General features: G+C 40.8%; 1 protein-coding gene across 4 annotated transcripts in view; it reads left to right on the top strand.

Annotated features, from left to right (window-relative positions):
- The window catches only part of PHF8 (PHD finger protein 8), an 85,452-nt gene extending 66,440 nt beyond the window's left edge, over nt 1-19,012 (top strand). For 3 of the 4 annotated variants that reach the window (XM_006218267.4, XM_015251183.3, XM_006218266.4), the window contains 4 exons: nt 414-509; nt 11,357-11,466; nt 15,174-15,510; nt 16,417-19,012. In XM_006218267.4, the coding sequence (XP_006218329.1) occupies nt 414-509; nt 11,357-11,466; nt 15,174-15,510; nt 16,417-16,505 (632 nt within the window). In that variant the 3' untranslated portion in view covers nt 16,506-19,012. The remainder of the gene's footprint in view (nt 1-413; nt 510-11,356; nt 11,467-15,173; nt 15,511-16,416) is intronic. The other variant, XM_015251184.3, reaches the window with a different exon arrangement.
- Nucleotides 19,013-21,062: the final 2,050 nt, after the last annotated feature.

The raw sequence follows: 21,062 nt of genomic DNA, 5'->3' as shown, positions 1-21,062 counted from the left end.
TAATCATCTCTTAAATACTGTATAACAACTCCAGTAGAGGTGTACACAGGGTACTATGGATAGTTGAGGAAGCATCTGAATGAGATTAAAAGGAGAGGGAAGACTTCTTGAGGAAGTGAATCTAAAGCTGAATTTTGTAGGGTCTTTAACTCATTAAGTTACTCACTAAATAGATGTTGGGTGAGTGAAATCAGAGTTAGGTGATTCTAGGAGAAGGACATTTGCAGCAAAGTTGCAAAAGTGGAAAGACATAAAAAGTTTGTGGCATATTCAGGGATTCCTGAGGTTGAGTATGGATGAAGTAAAGGGTCCACTTGTAGAGGGGTGGGAAGAACAACTCAGGGTTGGTATCATTGTGTCGTCACCCTTATGGATGAGATCTCAGTTTACCCTGCTTTTCCCTCTCACTGCAGTTTACCCTTCCCTGGAGTCTGACGACGATGACCCTGCTTTGAAATCTCGACCCAAGAAAAAGAAGAATTCAGATGATGCTCCATGGAGTCCTAAAGGTGATCCAGTATTCTGCCCTTAAACTGTGGGGAAGGTTGGGGGAAAAATAGACTGGAGTAGGTAGGATATTTAATATAGGAAGACATGATTCAGTCACTCATTTGTTTATTCAGCAAACGTTTGTTGAGTGCCTGCTGTGTGCCAGGTACCATGTTAGGTGCTGGAGCAAAAATGATCAGTAAGACAGAGTTCATGCATTCAGATCACCAAAACCAGAGGTAATGGAGCATGTTGCTTTTGATATTACATGACTTAAGATGAAAAGAGGAGATCTTGAATAGATTTCAGCAAGCAGCCTAAGGCTTCTGAGAACATTCTGCTACCATCATCCCTGGCCCTTTAGTAATAATATTGTTGTCAAAGGAGAGAAATTCTGCTGACTGTTGAGCTCTGCAAAGCCCAAGACTCCTTAGATTGTCACCTTTACTGGCTGAGAAGCCATCTCTGAGGAAGGAAGAAAGCATGCTTGTTGAGTTGAATATGGAATTTAGAGGGTAATAAAAGAATTTTATTCATTTCACTGGCTAGGTGATTTTTACATTGGCAGGTGTGTCAGTTAGCTTTTGCTGCTTATCAAACTACCCAAAACTTAGTGGCTTAGGACAACAGTTGATCATTTCTCATGATTCTGTAGGTTGGCTGAGCTGTTGTTCTAGTCTGGACCAGGTTGGCTGGGGCTGGATGGCCTATAAAGATTTCCCTCAGGTGTCTGGGACCTAGTTTGGGATGGTTGGGGCCTCCCTCCATGTGGCCTTTCATCCACCAAGAAGCCAGTCTAAGCTTTTTCACAAAGTAGCAGGAGGGTGTCCAGCAGCAAGAGAGGGCAAGCCTCAGTGAGCAAGCACTTTTCAAGCCTCTGCTTGTGTCATGTTTTCTGTTGTCCCATTGGCCAAAGCAAGTTACATGGCCAAGCCTCGATTCTAGGAGTGGAGAAATAGATTCTATCTTTTGAGAGTGGGAACTGCAAAATCCTTCTATGCACACAAGGACATGTGAGGAAATTGAGAGCAATTACTGCAACAGTTTGCCACAGAGGGTGCTGGCATCTTGGTACCCTCATGGTTCCCCAGGAAGTAAAGGGCCTGCTGTCCCTACCCAGTCTTATTTGGCCTTTCTGATATTTGCTTGGGGTTGGGGGAGTGGGGTGGGAGGGCAGTCATGGAAAGTGTTCTCTTAGTGAGTCAATCAGCAAATTTCTCTTTTACCTTTCTTCAGGCCTATTTTCTGATTTTATTTTCTCCTATACTTTCTGGCTGATTAACATAATAGAAAATTTGGGAAATAGAGGAAAGTATAAAGAAGAAATCATCCATGTTTCTGCCACCCAGAAGCAACCACTGTTAACATTTTGACATACTTACTTCTAGTCCTTTTTCTTATGCATTTTTCTTTTTATGGTTGAAATCGGTCATATACACTACTTTAAAATTTGTTTGCCTTTTAATCAAAATAATGTATATATTTGGTAGCAAATCAAATTGTACAGAGAAGTTTAGGATGAAATGCAGTGGTCTTCTGCCTCTGCTTTCCCTACTTCCAATCCCATGCCTGAGAGGCAACCTTATAGTTTCCATTTTTCTGGTAGTTACCTCAAAAATTCAAGACAATAGGGTTTATACCATCATTTCTTGATTTATTAACTTATCCTCTGTTTCTCTTTCCATCAGCTTTTGTCAGTCTCTTGATTACCCACTTTCTAAGATATGGACATTAGTGCTGCTAGTCTTTCTTCCTTCCTCCAGCCTTCTATAAGTTATATTTTTTCATTTACATTGTCAAGGTTGTTAACACTGTCTTGTGATTAATACTCTGTTGATTAGAGGTTGACTGTAAAAGTTGAAAACCAATAAATATATCTGGCCTTTTAATATCATATCATAAGCATGTCCCTATGCCATTGTTTATACATAATATTTTAATGGCTACAAAATAGTCTATTCCATGGACATACCCAATTTACCTAACTCCTCTAATGTAGGTCATTTAACCTATTGCCAAGTTTTTACAATTAGTGATAACATTTAGAGTGAACATTTTTATATGTAAGTATTTGTATCTTCATTTATATACTTGGGATAGATTCCAATGAAACTCTAGAAAGGTAAAGTATATAAGGATATCCAGTGGAAAGTCTCCCTCCCACGTCAGTTCCACAGCTTTCCGATTTTCCACCTGGAGTCAACCACTGTCACCAGTTTCATGTATATCCTTTTAGATGTAGTTTATGCATATACAAGTAAATACATGTGTATATTTTCTTTTCACTTCTTTCTTAATTCAGTTGGAACCATACTTTATATACTGTTATGTGCTTTACTTTTCTCACTTAACAATTACATATTAGAGATTATTTACACTCCCACAAGCAATGCATGAGAGTGCCTGATTCCCTACACTCTTGCCAATAGTTTGTTAATATGAATGTTTTAAAAGCTCATGAATATGTGTTGCCAAATTGTTTTCCAGAAAGGTTTTACTAGTTTACACTCCCACCAGCCATGTGTGAGAGTACTCGTTTATGAATCCTCATAGGCATTGAGCATATAGTTAGGAATAGTATTTGCCTATGAGTAATAGGAACCTCTCAGGCATCCTTAGTGAGTGATTATCCCCTCAGGGTCACAAGATGGTTGCTTTGCCTCCAGCAGAAGGGTCTGAATTGCAGTCAGGAGGAAGAGGAAGAGCAAAGAAAAAACAACAGGCCTACCGAGCACTGCCCCTGCCCCCAAGGAATTTTAAGATCTACTTTTTAAAAAATATCTCTTTGACTAAAATTATGTCACATGGCCAAGATATCTGCCAGAAGGTCCAGGAAATATACTTTTTAGTTAGAAACATTGTTCCACAAAAATATGATTTTTTTGTTAGTAAGCAAGAAAGGGAGAATGATACTGGGTTGAAAACAAGTAGTCTCTATCTAATAGATAGTCTGTTTTTTTGATCTTTGGTAATTCACAAGCAAACATATCTCAGTGATTTAATTTACATTTCTTTGATTAGACATTTCCTATATGTTTGTATTAGTATTAGAATTTCTTTTTTTGTAAATTTTATTTCTGACCTTTGCCCATTTATCCATGTAGATCTTCAAGATTTTCAAATTGCCCTTTTATATAGTAAGAAAGAGTCAAATATATATGTATATTTTTTCCATCATTGTATCTGTAGCACCTTGCATAGTGCCTGACACATGGGAGATGTTTAGTAAGTATTTCACAAGTGAAAGAAATGATACGAGTGTATAAGTAGAACATTTAAGGGAATCAACTGAAAAACTGTTAAAACTAATATGAGAATTCAATAAATTGGATAATCACTGAATATAAACCACATATCCAAGAATCAAGAATTGCCATATGTCTGTATCAACCATAATACAGTGAAACTTACATGAAGAAAGTGTCAAAACATTACTGAGAAACAAAATAATGCCTGAATAAGTAGAAGTGTAGCATGTGCCCGATTACAAGGACTGATTTTTATCAAGGGTCATTTAATTAATGTATAATATGTTTAACACTATCCCAAATCAAAATCCTAGTGGAATTTTGTGGGGAACTCATTCTAAAATTAATTTAAAGAAGTAAACAGATATGATTAAAGAATTTTAGAATGGAAAAAAGTAAATGAGAAGAAATTAGCTTTATAAGATTTAAATATACTGTACTGCTGTATCAATCAAATTAACATGGTTACAAGCACAAGAATAATCAGTAGATTTTTTTCCTTTAGGATAACACACTTGTTATGAAAAATTTCGAATATGCACAGTATTAGAGAGGTTAGTATCATGAACACACATATTACTCAGATTTAATAACTAACATTTTGCTCTATTTGCTGCATTCTTTTTTCTTAAAGGCATCTTAAGGGAAATTTCAGACAGCATGACATCTCAGTTTCCTTGCTCATCTTCTAATTGTCCTATCCATTAGATAAAGTGGGGTATTGAAATCTCCAACTATTGTTGTTGAATTACCTGTTTTTCCTTTCAGTTCAGTCAGTTTTTGCTTCATATATTTTGGGCCTCTGTTAGGTGCATATACGTTTATAGTTGTCATATGTTCTTGATGGATTGGCCCTTTTATCAAGTGTTCTTTGTTTCTAATAGCAATTTTTGTCTTAAAGTCTGTTTTCTGATATTAGTGTAGTCTTGAATCTAAAGTGTGTATCTTGTAGACAGCATATAGTAAGATTATGGTTTTTATCCTTTCTGCTAATCTCTGCCTTTTAATTGGAGAACTTAATTCATTTGTACTTAATCTAATAACTAACAAAGTGGGTTTACATTGTCCATTTTTCTGTTTTCTCTGTGTCTTATTTCTTTTTTAATTTTTCAATTAGTGCCTTCTTTACTGCCTTCTTTTGTGTTTAGTAGCTTTTTTCTAGTGTCCCATTTTAATTTTTTTCTTTTCTATATGTATATATTTGAGTTATTTTCTTAGTGATGGTCCTAAGGATTAACAATATCTTGATTTATACCATCCTAATTTAGGTTAATATCAACTTAATTTCAATAGTATACAAAATCTTTGCTCCTATATAGGTCCATTCCTTTTAAACTTTATTACTGTCAAACTACATCTCTATAAATTGTGTGCCTATGAGCATAGAATTACGATTACTGCTTTATGCAGCTGTCTTTTTAATTAAATAGGAGATAAAATGAGATACAAAAAATATGTTTATACTTTCTTTTATATTTACCTATGTAGTTACCTTTACTAATGCTCTTTATTCATGTGGATTTGATTTACTGTATAGTATCCTTTTATTTTAACCTAAATAGGTCCCTTTAGCATTTTTCGTAGGGCAGGCCTACTAGCAATGAACTTTCTGTTTCTGTTTATTTAGGGGTATCCTGATTTCTCCTTTTAAAAAAATATTTGGGGGAGTAATTAGGTTTATTTATTTATTTACTTATTTACAGAATATGGGGGATTGAACCCAGGACCTCATGCATGCTAAGCATGCACTCTACCAATTGAACTATACCTCCCCTTCTGATTTCTCCTTTTCTGAAGGGTAGTTCTGCTGGATTTAAAATTCTTGGTTGATGATGGTTTTCTTTCAGCACTTCGAATATGTCATTCTGCTTCCTTTATTCTCCATGGGTGTTTTTTTTTGTATGTATTTTTATTGAAGTATAATCAATTTACAATGTTGTGTCAATTTTCTCCATGGTTTGTGTTGATCAGTAAGCTGTCAATTTTATTACCCCTTTTATGCTATGAGTCACTTCTCTTTTGCTAATTTCAAGATATTTTTGTCTCTGGTTTTGGTTATGATATGTAGTCTCTGAGTTTATTCAACATGAAGTTTGTTGAACTTCTTGGATATGTAGATTAATTTTTTTTAAATCAGATTTGGAAAAGTTTCAGCCATTATTTCTTCAAATAGTCTTCTGCCCTTTTCTCTCTCTCTTTTGGGACTCCCATATGCATATGTTAGTAAATTTGATCCCCTCCCACAGATCCCTTTGACCCTGCTCATTTTCCTTGTTCTTTTTTCTTTCTGCTCATTAGACTCGATAATCTCAGTTGACCTACCTTCAAGGTCACTAATTCTTCCTTCTGCCTACTCAAATCTCCTGTTGAAACCCTCTAGTAAAATTTTTATTTCAGTTACTTTTCAACTCTGAAATATCTACTTGTCTATGAAATATCTTTTTATAATTCCTGTCTCTTTATTGGTATTCTTTATTTGGTGAAACATCATTCTTATACTTCAGTTATTTAGACGTGATCTCCTTTAGCTCTTTGAACATGGTTAAAATAGGTGGTATAAAGTCCTTGTCTAGTAGGTCCAACTTTGTTTAGGAAGTAAGGGAGAGTTTTTGTTCGTAGTTTTTTCCCTGTGTATTACTATCCTTTCTTTTTCCTTTGCGTATCTTCTAATTTTTTGAATACTGAACATTTTAAATAATGTGGCAACTCTCAAAATCAGATGCTCCCTCACCCTACTCTCAAGGGTTTGTTTTGTTGTTACTTTTTGTTATTTGTTTGTTTCCAGAATTAGTTCAGAAAAGTCACTAAAGTAGAAGTTTGTATTCAGCCTAGTGGTCAGCTAATTATTAGGCAGAAATTTCCTTAAATGCCTGGAACCAATAAATCTCCCAGCACTTGACAAGGGGCTCTATGTGCATTTAGGGACAAGCTTTCAGCACTCAGGTAGGCAATTTACAACTGTCTTAGCCTTCACATCCTGCTTTGCAGAGCCTCAAGAGTCAGCCAGAGGTGAGTGCCTACAGTTTCTCAAGTCTTTCCTGATCATGCTCACAAGCCCCTATGCTTGCATATAATCTTCTGAATTCCCAGAAATATGTGGGAGCTTTTCTAATTCCCAGTGGATATCTCATTCCTCAGCTTTTCCTTTTCAGCTTTTGGGTTAGTCTGTTTGCCACAACTGTTATCCATCACCTTAAGCAGCTATAACATTAGGCACTTACCTTTAAATATTTTTGATAAATAACCCCCCAGAGAGAAACTTAGCACTAGACTTTGAAAGAAAGCTCCAGCTCCTTTCTGCTCCCTATATTAGTGGGAATGTAGGCTGTTATCTTTCAAGACTACCACCGAGCTTGGGAGAAGTGGATGGAGTCTAGGGCAAGTTGAAATGCCACAGAGCTCACTGCTCTTACTGAGATTCAGCTTTTTCTTCAGTAAATGCTCTCCAGGTTGCTTTAAGCCTTTGGTTAATTTCCAGAGTTCTGAAGAAGTTCATTCTGACAATTTTTGCCAGTTTTTTCATTGTTTTAATTCAGAAGTGAATTTTTGGAGGTCCTTAACTTTGCCATTTTTGTTGATGTCATCCATTATGACATACTAAGTATTAGTTTAGTATGCATCTCTATAAAAATGACATGTTCTTCCATTACCATAGTACCATTATATGACATCTGAGTAAAGTAACATTTATTTCATAGTATCATTTAATACCAAATCCTTATTCAAATTTCTGCCAATTATACCAAAAATATCTTTTATTATTTGATTGTTTAAACCAGGATCTGTTCAAAGACTACACATTACATTTGGTTATTAAAAGCTCATAACCTCATTCAGTATTTAAAATTTTTATTATGACAATTTTCAAACATACATAAATATTCTCAATACTTAGATCCTACAGTTGTAATACTTTACGATATTTACTTCATTATCACTGTCTATAGTTTTTGCCGTGCCACTACAAAGTAATGTTCAGCCATCATAACATAGTATCTTACCCCTTAATACTTCAGTATCTCCTACGAATAAGAATACCCTCCTATGTAATGGCACTGCCTTTGTACAGCTAGTAATTCCCTAAGATCTTCTAATAACCCGGTCCGTATTCGATTTTCTCATCTGTCCCCACAAAATGTCTTTCATAGTTTTTCTCCCCCAAACCCAGATCAAATCAGGGAGGTTAATTTTTATTCAGATTAAAACAGCAACTTGCTCATATATTATACAGGTCAGGAATTTGTAAAGGACACAGTGGAGAAACCTTATCTCTACTCCATGATGTCTGGGGCCTCAACTGGGAAAATTTGAAGGCTGGGGTCACTTGATGGCCAAGAGTTTGAATCATCTGAAGTCTCATTAACTCACATGTCCTCCCTGGGCTGGGAGGACTCAGAGACTAAAAGTACCAATCAGAGTGCCAACATGTGGCCTTTCCATGTGACTAGCTTCTTCACTGCCTGGTGGCCTCAAGGCAATCAGACTTCTTACATGGCTGCTCATGGCTCTAAGTGTGAGTGTGTGAGTGTTCCAGGAAGCAGTTCAGAAACTAAAGTTGGCTCTTCTGACCTAGCCTCAGAAGTGTTACTTCTACCACATTCTATAGGCTACAGATGAGCCTGCTCAGATTCAACGGTCGGGAACATAGATCCCACCTATCAATAGGAGAAATGTCAGAGAATTTGAGGCCTTGTTTTAAAACATCCACACATAAAGAACTATAGAGAATAGTATAAAATATACCCAAGAATCCATGACCAAAAATACTACATTAACATTTTTGCAAGATTTACTTCAGGTCTTTTTTTAATTGAAGTATAGTTGATTTACAATGTTGTGTTAGTTTCTAGTGTACAGCATAGTGATTCAGTTATACATATATAAATATATATATTCTTTTTCATTATAGGTTATTACAAGATACTGAATATAGTTCCCTGTGCTATGCAGTAGGACCTTGTTGGTTATGTATTTTATATATAGTAGTTTGTATCTTCTAATCTCAAACTCCTAATTTATCCCTCCCTACCCCCTTTCCCCTTTGGTAAGTATAAGTTTGTTTTCTATGTCTGTGAGTCTGTTTCTGTTTTGTAAATAAGTTCATTTATGTCATTTTTTTGTATTCCACATAAAAGTGATATTTGTCTTTGTCTGGTTTACTTAGTGTGATAATCTCTAGATTCATTCACATTGCTGAAAATGGCATTATTTCATTCTTTTTTATGGCTGGGTAGTATTCCATTATACATATATATATACAGATGGGGGGCCACTTACACAACTTGATACTTTTTATTGTATATAGTATTAACCACAACTTCTTTATCCAGTCATCTGTCAGTGGGCACTTAGGTTGCTTCCTTGTCTTGGCTGTTGTAAATAGTGCTGCTTTGAACATAGGGATGCATGTATTTTTTCAAATTAGAGTTTCCTCTGGATATATGCCCAGTAGTGGGATTGCTGGATCATATGGTAACTCTATTTTTAGTTTTTAAAGGAATCTCCATACTGTTTTCCATGGTGACTGCACCAGATTACATTCCCACCAACAGTGTAGGAGGGTTCCCTTTACCCCACACTGTCTTCAGCATTTATCATTTGTGAACTTTTTAATGATGGCCATTATGACTGGTATGAGGTGATAACCTCCTTGTAGGTTTGATTTGCATTTCTCTGATAATTAGCAATATTGAGTATCTTTTCATGTGCCTATTGGCCATTTCATTTTTTAAACAAGTAAAATATCACCTTTTTAAAGAAAGGACTTTAGCCTCCTGAATTTTCTGTTCTAAAATCTACATACTGCTTATACAGAAACTCTCCTTTATAATAATAATAGCTAACCAACCAAGGAATCTTTAAATCCAAGTCAGTTACCTCCACTGCCTCTTTTTTCTGTGACATTGACTTCTTCATTTACTTGAATGAATTCTCATACACCCACCACTGAAAATCAACAGTTGTCAAGATTTTTCCATATTTGATTGATCTATTACTTTCTTCTTTTTTTCAAAATTGTCTAAAGAAAATGTCAGATAGTGTCTTTCCCTCCCCACCCCACCATGTACTTCAGTATACAACTCTAAAAAATATGGACGCTTTCCCGCATAACCACAATCCTGTTACCACACGTAACAATATTAATAATAATTTGATAATTCCTTGATATTATCTGATACTAAGTTCATAATCAAATTTCCTTAATTATCTAACCAAAAAAGATGTTTTTATAGTGTTTTTGTTTAAATCAGGATTGAAACAGGGTCCATACGGCATTTAGCTCTCATGTTTTTTGAGTTTCTTAATCTAGAGCAGTCCCGCGCTTTTTTGTTTTATCCTATTGATTTGTTATAAAGACTGGTATAATTGTCCTGTAGCACATCCTACCTTCTAGATTTGTTTGCTTGCTTCCTTGTGACATTGTGTTTTTAATGAAACCAGGCCAGTTATCTTGTAGGATGATTGTTTTCTAGTGGTGTTGTCATTTAACTTTTTTAAAAAAATATTTTCGTTTCCTAAAAACTGGAAGTAATACGAACTGCTTACTTGATGTTAGGTCTTTGGCAAAATTACTTCCCAAGTGATGCTGTAAATTTCCCACTGCATTGCATTAGAAGTCACATGAAGTTGGCTGCCTCACTGTTAGTGACAATAAGGTTAATACTTAGGTTAAGGGGGTGAACTCCTGATCTCGCTATTGTAAAAGCTAGTTTTTTTTTTTTCCCTTGAGACTGTCAAGTAATCTGTGAGGTAATACTTTGGAGCTATGTGAATATCCAGTTCCCTAGAATCAGTTGTTTCATTAGGGCTTTTAAACCTGTGATTTTTCTAATTTTGTCATTCCTTCCACATTTATTGGCTGGCATTCTTCTGTAAAGAAGAGCATTCCCTCATCATGTGGGGCTGTTTGGTTATCCTGAAATACACTTCCTATGTAAAATGTGGGATGAGTAACTATTTTTTGATTCAAGGTTGTTAAAGCATTATAAAAAGGTTATACAGTAAGATCTTTAGGAACTTATAGCCTGGTTATTAGACAGAAATAACACATGTCAACATTAGAGAATGAGACAAGATGGTATGTGCTATGTATTAAGTGACTTGTCCATATCAGAGGTTCAGGGGAGGAAGAGGTCAGTGTGAACCCGAGACATCCTGGAGGTTTTACACAGAAGGTTGATTTCAGCTTACTTTTGAGTAACAGGCAGGTTTTGAAGAGGTAGACAAAAGGGAAGAGGGTACTCCAGGAAGTGTGGATGGTAAGGATGAAGGCACAGGGAGAGAGGATGAGCTGTATGTGTTCTGGAGGCATAATAAGGAAGCCATTCTGTCTGGAGAAGCTGAGAATATGGGAGTGGAAATAAGGTTGGGAAGGTAGGTAGGGTGCAGAACATAGACAACTTTACATGCCAAGTCAGGGGAATTAATTTCTAGCCTTTAATCAGTGTGTACTTGTTTACTCTGGGCATTTGTGAATTAGCTGTTTACCTAACAGGAAGCAAAATCTGGCTTTGTAAAAAGCTAGAAGCAGGAAACCAATGAGACCACCTTGGGGCGGCTCAGAGGTAGGGAGTATAGTTGGCAATCAGATAAATGTCTTTATCCTGTTCCCTCTGCAGCCCGTGTGACCCCAACTCTACCAAAGCAGGACCGTCCTGTACGTGAGGGGACCCGAGTAGCTTCCATTGAGACAGGTTTGGCAGCAGCAGCTGCAAAGCTGGCCCAACAGGTAGGTGCTGACACTCAGGCAATGGCCCTGCCACTGATCCCAGTTTGAAAACTCAAGACCTTCAGCCTGATAGGACCCCACTGTTGTCTCACTGGGAAGTGGGTAACCTTTGGTCTTTAATCCATGGCAGTATCCCAGCCCCCTTCTATATCCTACACATCCCAACTCAATGACAAGCTACTTCCACGGGTCACACAGTTGACATGATTTAGGATGAAAGAAAATAGGGTGCTAGAGAAAAGCCCTTGCTAATATCACTTACCTTTCTGGGTGTGTAAAAGCCTCTAGATGGGAAGTACCAGGGCTGTCCTTGAGTGAGAGCATTTGCCTTCAGATGAAACCCCAAGGAGGTGACTCAGTTGAGTACACTCAATTTCTCAGTCTCCCATCAGTATCAGAATGTGGTTTTTTGGGAGAGAGGCTTTTCTTATCCTCTATAACAAATACTTTTGCCTTGATCTTCACCCCCTGCTTCCTAAGAAAACTTTACCCACTAATTTTTGTCCTAGAATCAAGTTGACTTCCTAACATTTATAGTTTGCAAACTTCTTAAATGTGCTCAAAAATCCTGGGAGTAGTTGGAGGTGAATCTTCTGGTTCTTTCCTTATCAGCATCCTCTTAGATCCTTATGCCACATCCCATAGCTTAGAGCATTTATTGAGCATCTGCTTTCTGTTAGGTGCTTCCATGTACAATGTCTTATGTAATCTGCCCAATAGCCCTGTTCAATAGGTGATATTTTCATCATTTTACAGGTGAAGAAAATGAGGCTCTCTTTTAAGTGAGTAGTCCAGGATAATACAGCCAGTAAATGGAGGAGACAAGGTTCAAACTGATATCCTCTAATTTCAGATTCCCTGTTACTTGTTATTTAAATGAAATGAAATAGTTAAATGTTTATATAATGCAGTAATTATAGCCTATTTAAATAAAATTTAATAGAATGATGTTTTTAATATAATGTTCTATGAAATTCTAGAGTTGCTTAAAATGTCTTAGAGGCTGTTGATGGGAGCCAGGCAGACCAGGTGGCCGTTCTTTGTCCAGAACTTCTCCCTGTTATGTATATCCTAGTGCCATGCAAGATGTAATTTGAAAAAAACCATGGAGGGAGGTTCCACTACTTATAAATAAACAAATTAATTAAAGGTGTGAAAAGTATTCTTAGTGCCTTCTGAGGAGCTCCCTTCTGGTTGGGTTGATCAGGGACAACCTCTAAGAAGAGGTTTTGAAATTGGGAAGGGTTTTGCAGGCTCAACTTTTGTAGGGGATAGGGAGGCCTTCCAGGAGAAGAGAACTCCTTGGTATAGCACACAGGCCCTCTTGATATGGTCTCTGGTCACCTCTCCTCCCTGACCTAAGCCAGCCCATCATGCATGCCCTTTATACCCACCAGCCATACTATTCCATTACAGTGCTTATAGTTCATTCAGTGTAGATTGTCTTATGCTTCTGTGCCTTTGCATAAGCTGTTCCCTCTGCCCACTGGGAATCATGCCCTCTCACATGCCTTTACCTAATACCCCTTCACACCATCCACCACCAATTTATTTCAGTGGCCTTCTGCACTTCCATAGCATTCTCTCATGTTACTTATAACCATAAGTAACTTTTCTGTGTCCCTTATTAAACTGTAAGGAAGGGCCTCAAGGGTGGGGACATATCTAATTTAACTTAGTATCCCTACTATGCTAACCATGTGTTTAGTCATTGTTGGTTGAGTGAATGAATAAATGGATGAGCAGATTTTTCTGAATTGGAGGCTTCATGTTGGGGAATGGAGTAAGATAAACAGAGGTGAAAAAAATGGATTCTGTGGCCAGCCTGCCTGAGTTCAAATCCTTGCCCTCTCACTTGAGCAAGTTACTTAATTTCCTCTGCCTCAGATTCCTTGTAGACTCTGTCCAAGGATTGATTAGATAAGGTAATACATATAAAAGCTCTGAAAACAGCACTTGCCACAGAGTAAGTACAATAGACATACTAGCTTTCATCATTATCATTATGAATTGGCTAGGTATAAGTGGCCAGACTCTTTGGAGAAACCACAAATTTCAGGCCAGGAAGTTTGAACTTGAGTGGGGACTTGCTAATGGCCTTTTGAGCAAGGGGATTGATGAGGTGTATGTGGCCCTGTCATAAGACAGTCTGGTCTTCTATGGGGTAATCTGGATAAATTATGTGAAAAGTAGATGAGCAACAAAGGTAGAAAAATTTAGGCTACGTGATCTAAGTATGAAGAGAGAATTTCTGGATTCAGGTGAGAGAAATGAGGGGCAGAAATGCAGTTCCTGGTATGGATAGAAAAACACTGTGGCTGAGAAAAGAGACTCTGAAGCCAGATGGCTTGGGTCTGAATCCCTGCTTGGCCACTTACTGGTCCTTGTAACCTTAGGAAAGTGACAACCTCTCTGTACCAGTTTCTTGCTAAAAATGGCATTATAATTCTTTCTTCTCATGCTTCTTATGAGTATTAAATGAGTGAAATTATAGAACAGTGCCTGGCATGTATTGCTAATATTATTATTCTTGTCCCTCAGAAATTCCTATGATAGCCACAGCCTGTCAGATCTTCCGAAGGCAGGAATAGGCCCGTGTTGCCAAGAGAAGGCAAAGAAATGTAATCACTGAGTTGGTCTGTGTGGCTGTGTAGCATTTCAGAAGGTGAAGTCGTTTACATACTCTCAGCACCACCTTTCCAGGTTCTCAGGGCTCCAGATGCCTACTATACAGGTACCCAGTACATAGTGGGTAGATCTATAGAGCAGTGGATGGATGAAATCCAAGATACCTGGAGAAGCGATGCAACTCCTTATTCATCCCTCCCATCCAAAACTGAAGTTTAAGATCCAGTGACCTGGAAGATTGTCAAGTCTTCTATTAAAAGAAAAAGATCAGCAAGAGGAAGAGATGAAGATAGAATATAGTTTACCACTTATTGAGTACCTACTGTGTGCTGCGCTTTTACGTCATCATTTTATTTAATCTTTACAACAACCCTGAAAAACAGCTATTATTTTGCCCACTTTACAGATGAGGCAGTTGAGTTTCAGAAAGGTTAGTAACTTGACTAAGGTCATCCAACTTAGGGATCACAAGCCTAGATTTGAACCCAAGTTTGTCTCATTCCCAAGGTACTACTCTTTCACTCTCAGATGTCCCATTTTAAGAAGTGTGCGAGGTGGGTGTTCAGCTAGACGTGGTTGAATCTTGAACCTAACAGCTCTTCAGCTGTGAGGCTTTGGGCTCAATTTACTTAATATCCCTGTACCTCAGGTTTCTCATCTATAAACAGGGATTTTCCTTCTCAGGACTGTTCTGAGAATTAAATGAGGTAAGATATATAAAGTGTCTCAGCTGCTGCCATAAATTTAGCTATTATTGTTAGAAGAGTCCATGGTCCACCTCATAAGTGGCAATGCTTATTGCCCAAGCCCAAGACCAAAACTCAAGTCTCTGAACTCATTTACCCTTTTGTTGCCACTGTACTGATTAGTGACAGTGATGACTTAAGGATGGACGACACCAAAGAGATGACCTCAGGTCCTGGAAGGCCTGTGTGTTGTGTGTACATACATCCAGGCTGGGCTTGGGGTGGGGGCGGGTTGCAGAACCACATTGACCACTATCTAGTTGCCTTTCTGGAAAATTTTCTTCTCTTTTTTCCACTCCTAAATTCTCCCCTCCCACTTGGCTTGTGTTTCAGGAGCTACAGAAGGCCCAAAAGAAGAAATATATTAAGAAGAAGCCTTTGTTGAAGGAGGTAGAACAGCCTCGCCCTCAAGAGCCCAATCTCAGCGTGGCAGCACCAGCCCCAACTCTGGCCACTACACCCCAGCTTCTGACCTCCTCCTCACCCCTGCCTCCTCCCGAGCCTAAACAAGAGGCCCTCTCAGGAAGTCTTGCTGACCACGAGTATACTGCTCGTCCCAATGCCTTTGGCATGGCCCAGGCAAACCGCAGCACCACACCCATGGCCCCTGGTGTCTTCTTGACCCAGCGACGCCCTTCAGTTGGCTCCCAGAGTAATCAGGCAGGACAAGGTATGACTCCCATATGGTTGTAGAACTGAGAAGGGTCTTAGGGCCAGTGGCTTCAAACTCTAAGCACCCTGGTAAATGAGAACATCTGGGAGGGACACTGATGGGCATCCTAAGATGCTTGGACTTGATCTCATAGGCTGTGAAGGTACATTGACTAGTGTTAAGCAGAGGCAAATGCAGATGTGGGTTTAGAAAGATCCTCCAGTAGGCCAGAGTAGAGGGTGGGCTGAAGGTGGGAAGTCTAGGAAGGAGGTGTATATACAAGTCCAGGCTGCAGTGAAGAGGGTCTGGGGCTCTAAAGGAGGGGATACGTGGATCAAATATGGAGGAGGCCACGTGGGACATGGGAGGTGATTTGGTGTGGGAAAGAGGAAGGGGAAGGGATTTCAAGCCCTCCTTTTCCTCACTTTGGCTCTGGAAGCCCAGACCCTAGAGTACACAGCTCAAGGGTGAGGAGATTGGTGTGGTATTGGAGTGATGAGGGTTGGGGTTTCTAATGAAACAAGGCCCTGAGAGTGACAATTTTCAGGACACTGAGCTATAATCGCTAAACCAAGCACTTGTTTAATTTGGCAGGTAGGATAAGAGGATAGGGAGGCACAGTCACCTCCTTTCAGAATTCAGGAAGGAAAATGATTGGGACCAAAGAAATCAGTGCGGAAAAGGAACCAGACAGACTAAGGAGTCTGTAGCTGCTGCGGGAGGTCATAGAAGGAAGAGCCAAAGCATGTGGTGTTGGATGGAAGAAGTTAAGGAGGGCTTCTTGACCCAAGATAGTCCTGGAGCCAGGCGTAAGGGTCGGGAGACTCTGTGGGCAGAAGAAGGGAGTGGCCAAGGACAGTTGATGCTGGAGCTGCTGCTGGCACCCTTGCCATAGCCTTTGCTTACCTCTCCCTTCCCCCACAGGAAAGCGTCCCAAAAAGGGCCTGGCTACAGCAAAGCAGAGACTCGGCCGGATCCTGAAAATCCACAGAAATGGCAAACTGCTTCTGTGAACCCCTTTGTTCCCTGCCCCTCACCCCGTCACCCCCATTGCCTTCTCTGTTGTCAACACTCGGGGCACTCCTGGATCCCACCTGCCCCGGACAAGGTGCTGAGGCGCATTGTCCTGCTTTCTTGGAACTGACCAAAGGCACGGACTCCCCCACAAGCCCCTTCACCAACTCCCTCAGTTCCCTTCCCCACTTCCACTGGAGCGTTCTGCCTTCCTTTTCTGTATCTCTGAGTAGCAGGTAAATGAAAGAGGCTTCTAGCTGACTAGAACTCTCTTTTCTGCTGCTCCAATCCATTTCCCTTTCGCCAGCCTTGTCTGCCCTTTACTCTCGCCCCAACTTAGAGCTGGAAGGCAGGATGAGGAGAGCCTGGGCCCCTCAGTATTTCCCTGGTCATGAAGTGGGAGGCCTAGTACTCAACACTTTCTGTGGCTCCAGCCCTGTCTCCAGAAGCTTGCTCACCTCTGCCCATTCTCCTTCCTCCCCTCAACCCAGTGGATGTGTCCCACTCCAGACTTGTACCTGAGAAAAGGCTGTGGCCTCTGCCCCTTCATGCCAAATGCTTCATGGAAATAAAAGAGGAGGGCTCGGAGTCTCCTCACTGCCCCACTGTGGGCCATTTCCAGAGGTGGCATAGAAGGGCCATGGGCTGACTTCACTAATCCCTGGGAAGAAAGATTCCTGTCACTTCTCAAGGTGGGGAGAGGACCGACGTCCAAGCCTTTGACCATGACTTTGTAGCCCATTGGAGGAAGCTACTTTTGGGTGGCTACAGATGAAGCTACTTGTCCCAGGGTGTGCCCCAGGGATTTGCCTGGATTTTGAGGTCCTGCAGAACATTATCCACATAGCTGTGGCTGGGTCCCAGGAGGTAAAAACCATCTCCCAAAAGCCTGAAAGCACCTGCCACCGAAGCAGTTAACCCTCGCTCTACGGCCTGCTCCCTTCACCTGTACCACAGAGCACAGCCTGGACCTTCTGGAGAGGATGTGGCAGGACAGCTTACTCCTGGGTTCTCCAACAGGAGTCTCCCTGCTTCTCTCCCCATCTTGATGTGTTGGTCTGAAAAAGACCTCAGAACTCAAATCTTCACTCCTGGGCCTCTGCACTCCCAGACATCAGGTGGACACTCAAGCAGAGTGCAGCCCAGCTACTCGGGAGCTTGAGCCTAGGAGCAGAGATGCCCATCTGTAAAGGAGCAGATCATCTGATCCTCCCTCCCTCTCTTCCCTTTGTGAATGTTTCTATTGTCCAGACAGTGCCCACCCTTCTCCCTCCATCTCCCTCCACCTTCTCTGTCTTGCCTCCCTGGCAAATTGGACTGGATGGAGAATGTCTCCCTCTCTCCATTTTGGCACTGCCCAAGTGGAGTGCATCCTTGTCCTCCACCCCCGACTTTAACCTCACCCCAGTTTTCCCAGTGCTTCTGGGGAACTTAACAGCTACCATGCAGGCCACAGGGAATACGTGAGGCTTCCCTAGTCATCTTTGTGTCTCCAGTTTGTCTTTCTTTTCTCCACAGCCCCACATATACTCTCCTGCCTTGGAATCAGGGGTCCCTTAGCCCCATTTGTTTTTTCTATCTTGGGGACCCCAGGGGCCAAGCAGTCCTCCATCTAGTCACACCAAAGGCAAAAAGCCTGGCTACCTCCCCCCTAGCACGTGAGGTCCCCACTCCCCTCCCCTCTGTTTCTGCCCAGCTTTGCTTTTCTTGGGGATTTCAAGGCAGCAGAGGGTAGTGAGGGGAGGGAAGGGGGGCAGCTTGTGTCCCTGTGTAGGCAACTGCCTGACTAGGCCCTGACTGCTGTAACCAAGACCAGGACCCCAGCCCTTCTGCCCATTAACACCCCCCTCCCCTTGATCTTTCAAAGGCAGCTAATTGCTAGCAAGTCCCCCTGGTTCCAGGCCTCTTTCCCCTCTGTTTCTTTGTTAGAAGTTTCTGTGAAGCTGAAACCCAACCTCCATTTGACTGGGTTTCCGTTTAGTTTAGTTGGGCTCTCAGAGCCTGCTGTTTGTTGTTTTGTGTTTTAAATGAAAAGCAAGTTTACCCTCAGATTTATGCTTTTCCAAAGAGGCTAGTGTGCTTTTTTTTTTTTTGATGTTTCAGGTTCTAAGTGAAGTGAGTTGGGGAGGGGTTGGGAGTGGTCATAACCAAGGTTTAGAACATGGTAAGAGAGTTACCTCTGGTCTCCAATCCCCAGCACAGAGCTGGAGGTTGGATAGGGGGCAGGGAGAGAGGATTTCTATTCACCTTTAATATATTTTTTACAAAAAAAGCAATTTAAAACAAGCCCACCGCTTCTGTACATGTCTAAATATATTTTTAGAAGTGGGTAGGATTGTGAATTTCTGATGCAGGGCCTTTTTATAAACAGGTTAGAATAGCATCATACAGACTTCTCTGTTGTTTTTTTCCCCTGTTTTTTTCTTATGTTGTGTTACTAATGTAATTTATATTTTTTTTTAGATCCTCCCTTTCCTATAGAGATAAAAGTGATTTATCTTGGCAATTGCTTTGCTCGGCATTTTTTTTTTGGTAGTGGGAGTGGTGGGGTGTTGGGGTCCAGGAGTGCTGCCTTCTCTTTACATTCTCTCTGTCTCTCCCAGCAACTCAGCACTTCCCTGGTGCCCAGCCGTACTCCTGAGGTGGGAAGGGGACAGGATCACTGCCCTCATAAGAAACTCAGTTCACACACCAGAAACATAAGCAAAAGTACAGTGAGCAGAAAAGAAAGGGTGCAACAATTCAAAGGAGCCTGACAAGTTTGTTGGGAAGCTTCCATGGGCTGTTTAACTGAATACACCTATATCCTCTTTCTGCAAATGGAGCATTTGTGGGTTTTTCTTTTTCCTTCCCTCTCTCTCTCTGACATGCTCCTCCAAGCTGAACTTGATTACTGTGCTTAGGGCCAGTACAAGAGATATAATTATTAGAGCTAGCATATCATGCTCATTTCCTATATCAGACACTGCTCTTAATGTTCTGTGTAAATTGATTCATTTCACTGTCACCAATATCCTCATCCTACTGATGAGCAAACAGGCAAAGAAATCTTCCAGCCTCACACATCATAGATTGTGGAGCCAACCTGTTCCACAGTCTCTGTTCTTACCTTATCACGTCGTTCTAGCACCTCTCACTGATATTAAGTGCCTTTTCTGTGCCAGGCATTGGGCTTGGGTTTTTACATAGGATATATCATTTAATTCTCACTGAGATAGTTATTAGCCCTATTTTACAGTGAAGGAGACTGAAGCTTGCCACTGGCCTTCCACAGCAGCATCTGCCTGACTCCAAAATTCATGTTCGTTCTTATCATGGCAGAAAATCTCTAGCAGCTCAATGACCCAAACAGATGTTATTAAGCACTTGTGTGTGAGATGTAGCATTGATGGCTGTGTCCTGAGGAGCGCCCCTGGGGTGAAGATGGAAGCCTCAGTTCCAAATTCACCACCGTCTGGACTCTGGCTGACTGAGGGCAGGCTGCTTACCATCTGAGGGTTGCTATAAAAGGAGTTTGAACACAATCAGGATTACTTCATCCTGGAGATTTTGCTTTTGTGGACCTAGAGTGAGGCTGGCTGGGCTTGGCACCTCCTGGCTAAATGACCTCCTCCAGCTCTCCCAATCTGAATCTTGGTATTAGGCAGGATTTGGATAGAGAAGGTTCTTGTCTGGGGCATGGGGAACTGTATCTCATGGTAGAAAGGCAACAGGACAGAAGGGAGGGATTTTAGAGCCCTTGTGGAAATGGTGGGCTGGGCTCTCTGTCACCAACTCCCGCTTCACCCTTTTCAGTAAGGGGCCAAAGCACTGTCATCAGCCTCAGGTTAGAGGATAAGCTAGAGTCTTGGTCACTTTGCTCCTCATCTAGGCAGGAGGTACCAGCATATGAGAGACTTCTGTCCAAAAAATGGAAGGAGAACAAGAGCACCCAACTTCAGTCTTCCCCCTTTCCAATATGGAGTAGAAAAGTGCACAGGACTTGTCACGAAGTGTGTGCCTTCTCAGTGACTAATTTGGGAGATGTTGCTTGTCTTGATACCAGTTTCTAAATTTGCCAGATGGAATTGTTTCAACTATAAAGCCCTCTAATGCGTGGATGCTGATGCTGTTGATTCCCAAACTGAATCTTTTATTGCTGACCTGTCCTGAGTACACATCACACACACTTCTGCTTTCTTATGTTGTATTCCCAGTCTCAAGTACACAGGCTCTCCTCCCTTTTCATCAGGATCCTGTTCACACCAAGTTGACTAAAATGGCACTTGCTCTCCAGTAAGCTGAGTGGAAGAGAAGAGCACCATATGGCATGATGTGATGACAGAGATGAGCACTGGATGCTGGTCAGGGGATCTGTCCCGGGGAAACAGGGAGTTCAGGCAAGGCTTCTGGTCAGGGGTGATGTTTGAGCTGAAGGATGAAAAGTAATTAACCAGTCAGGCAGAGAACAGTGGGAAGAGTATTCCAAGCCAAGGCAATAGCATGAATAAAAACAGAAGTGGAGGGGAAAAATACCATGTGCATATAGAAGAAATGCAATTTAGTATAACTGTAGC

The sequence above is a fragment of the Vicugna pacos genome, chromosome X (assembly GCF_048564905.1).
Source record: "Vicugna pacos chromosome X, VicPac4, whole genome shotgun sequence".
Taxonomy (NCBI): Eukaryota; Metazoa; Chordata; class Mammalia; order Artiodactyla; family Camelidae; genus Vicugna; species Vicugna pacos.
Note: the sequence above shows the minus strand (reverse complement) of the source record. Positions and strands in the feature narration are given on the sequence as shown.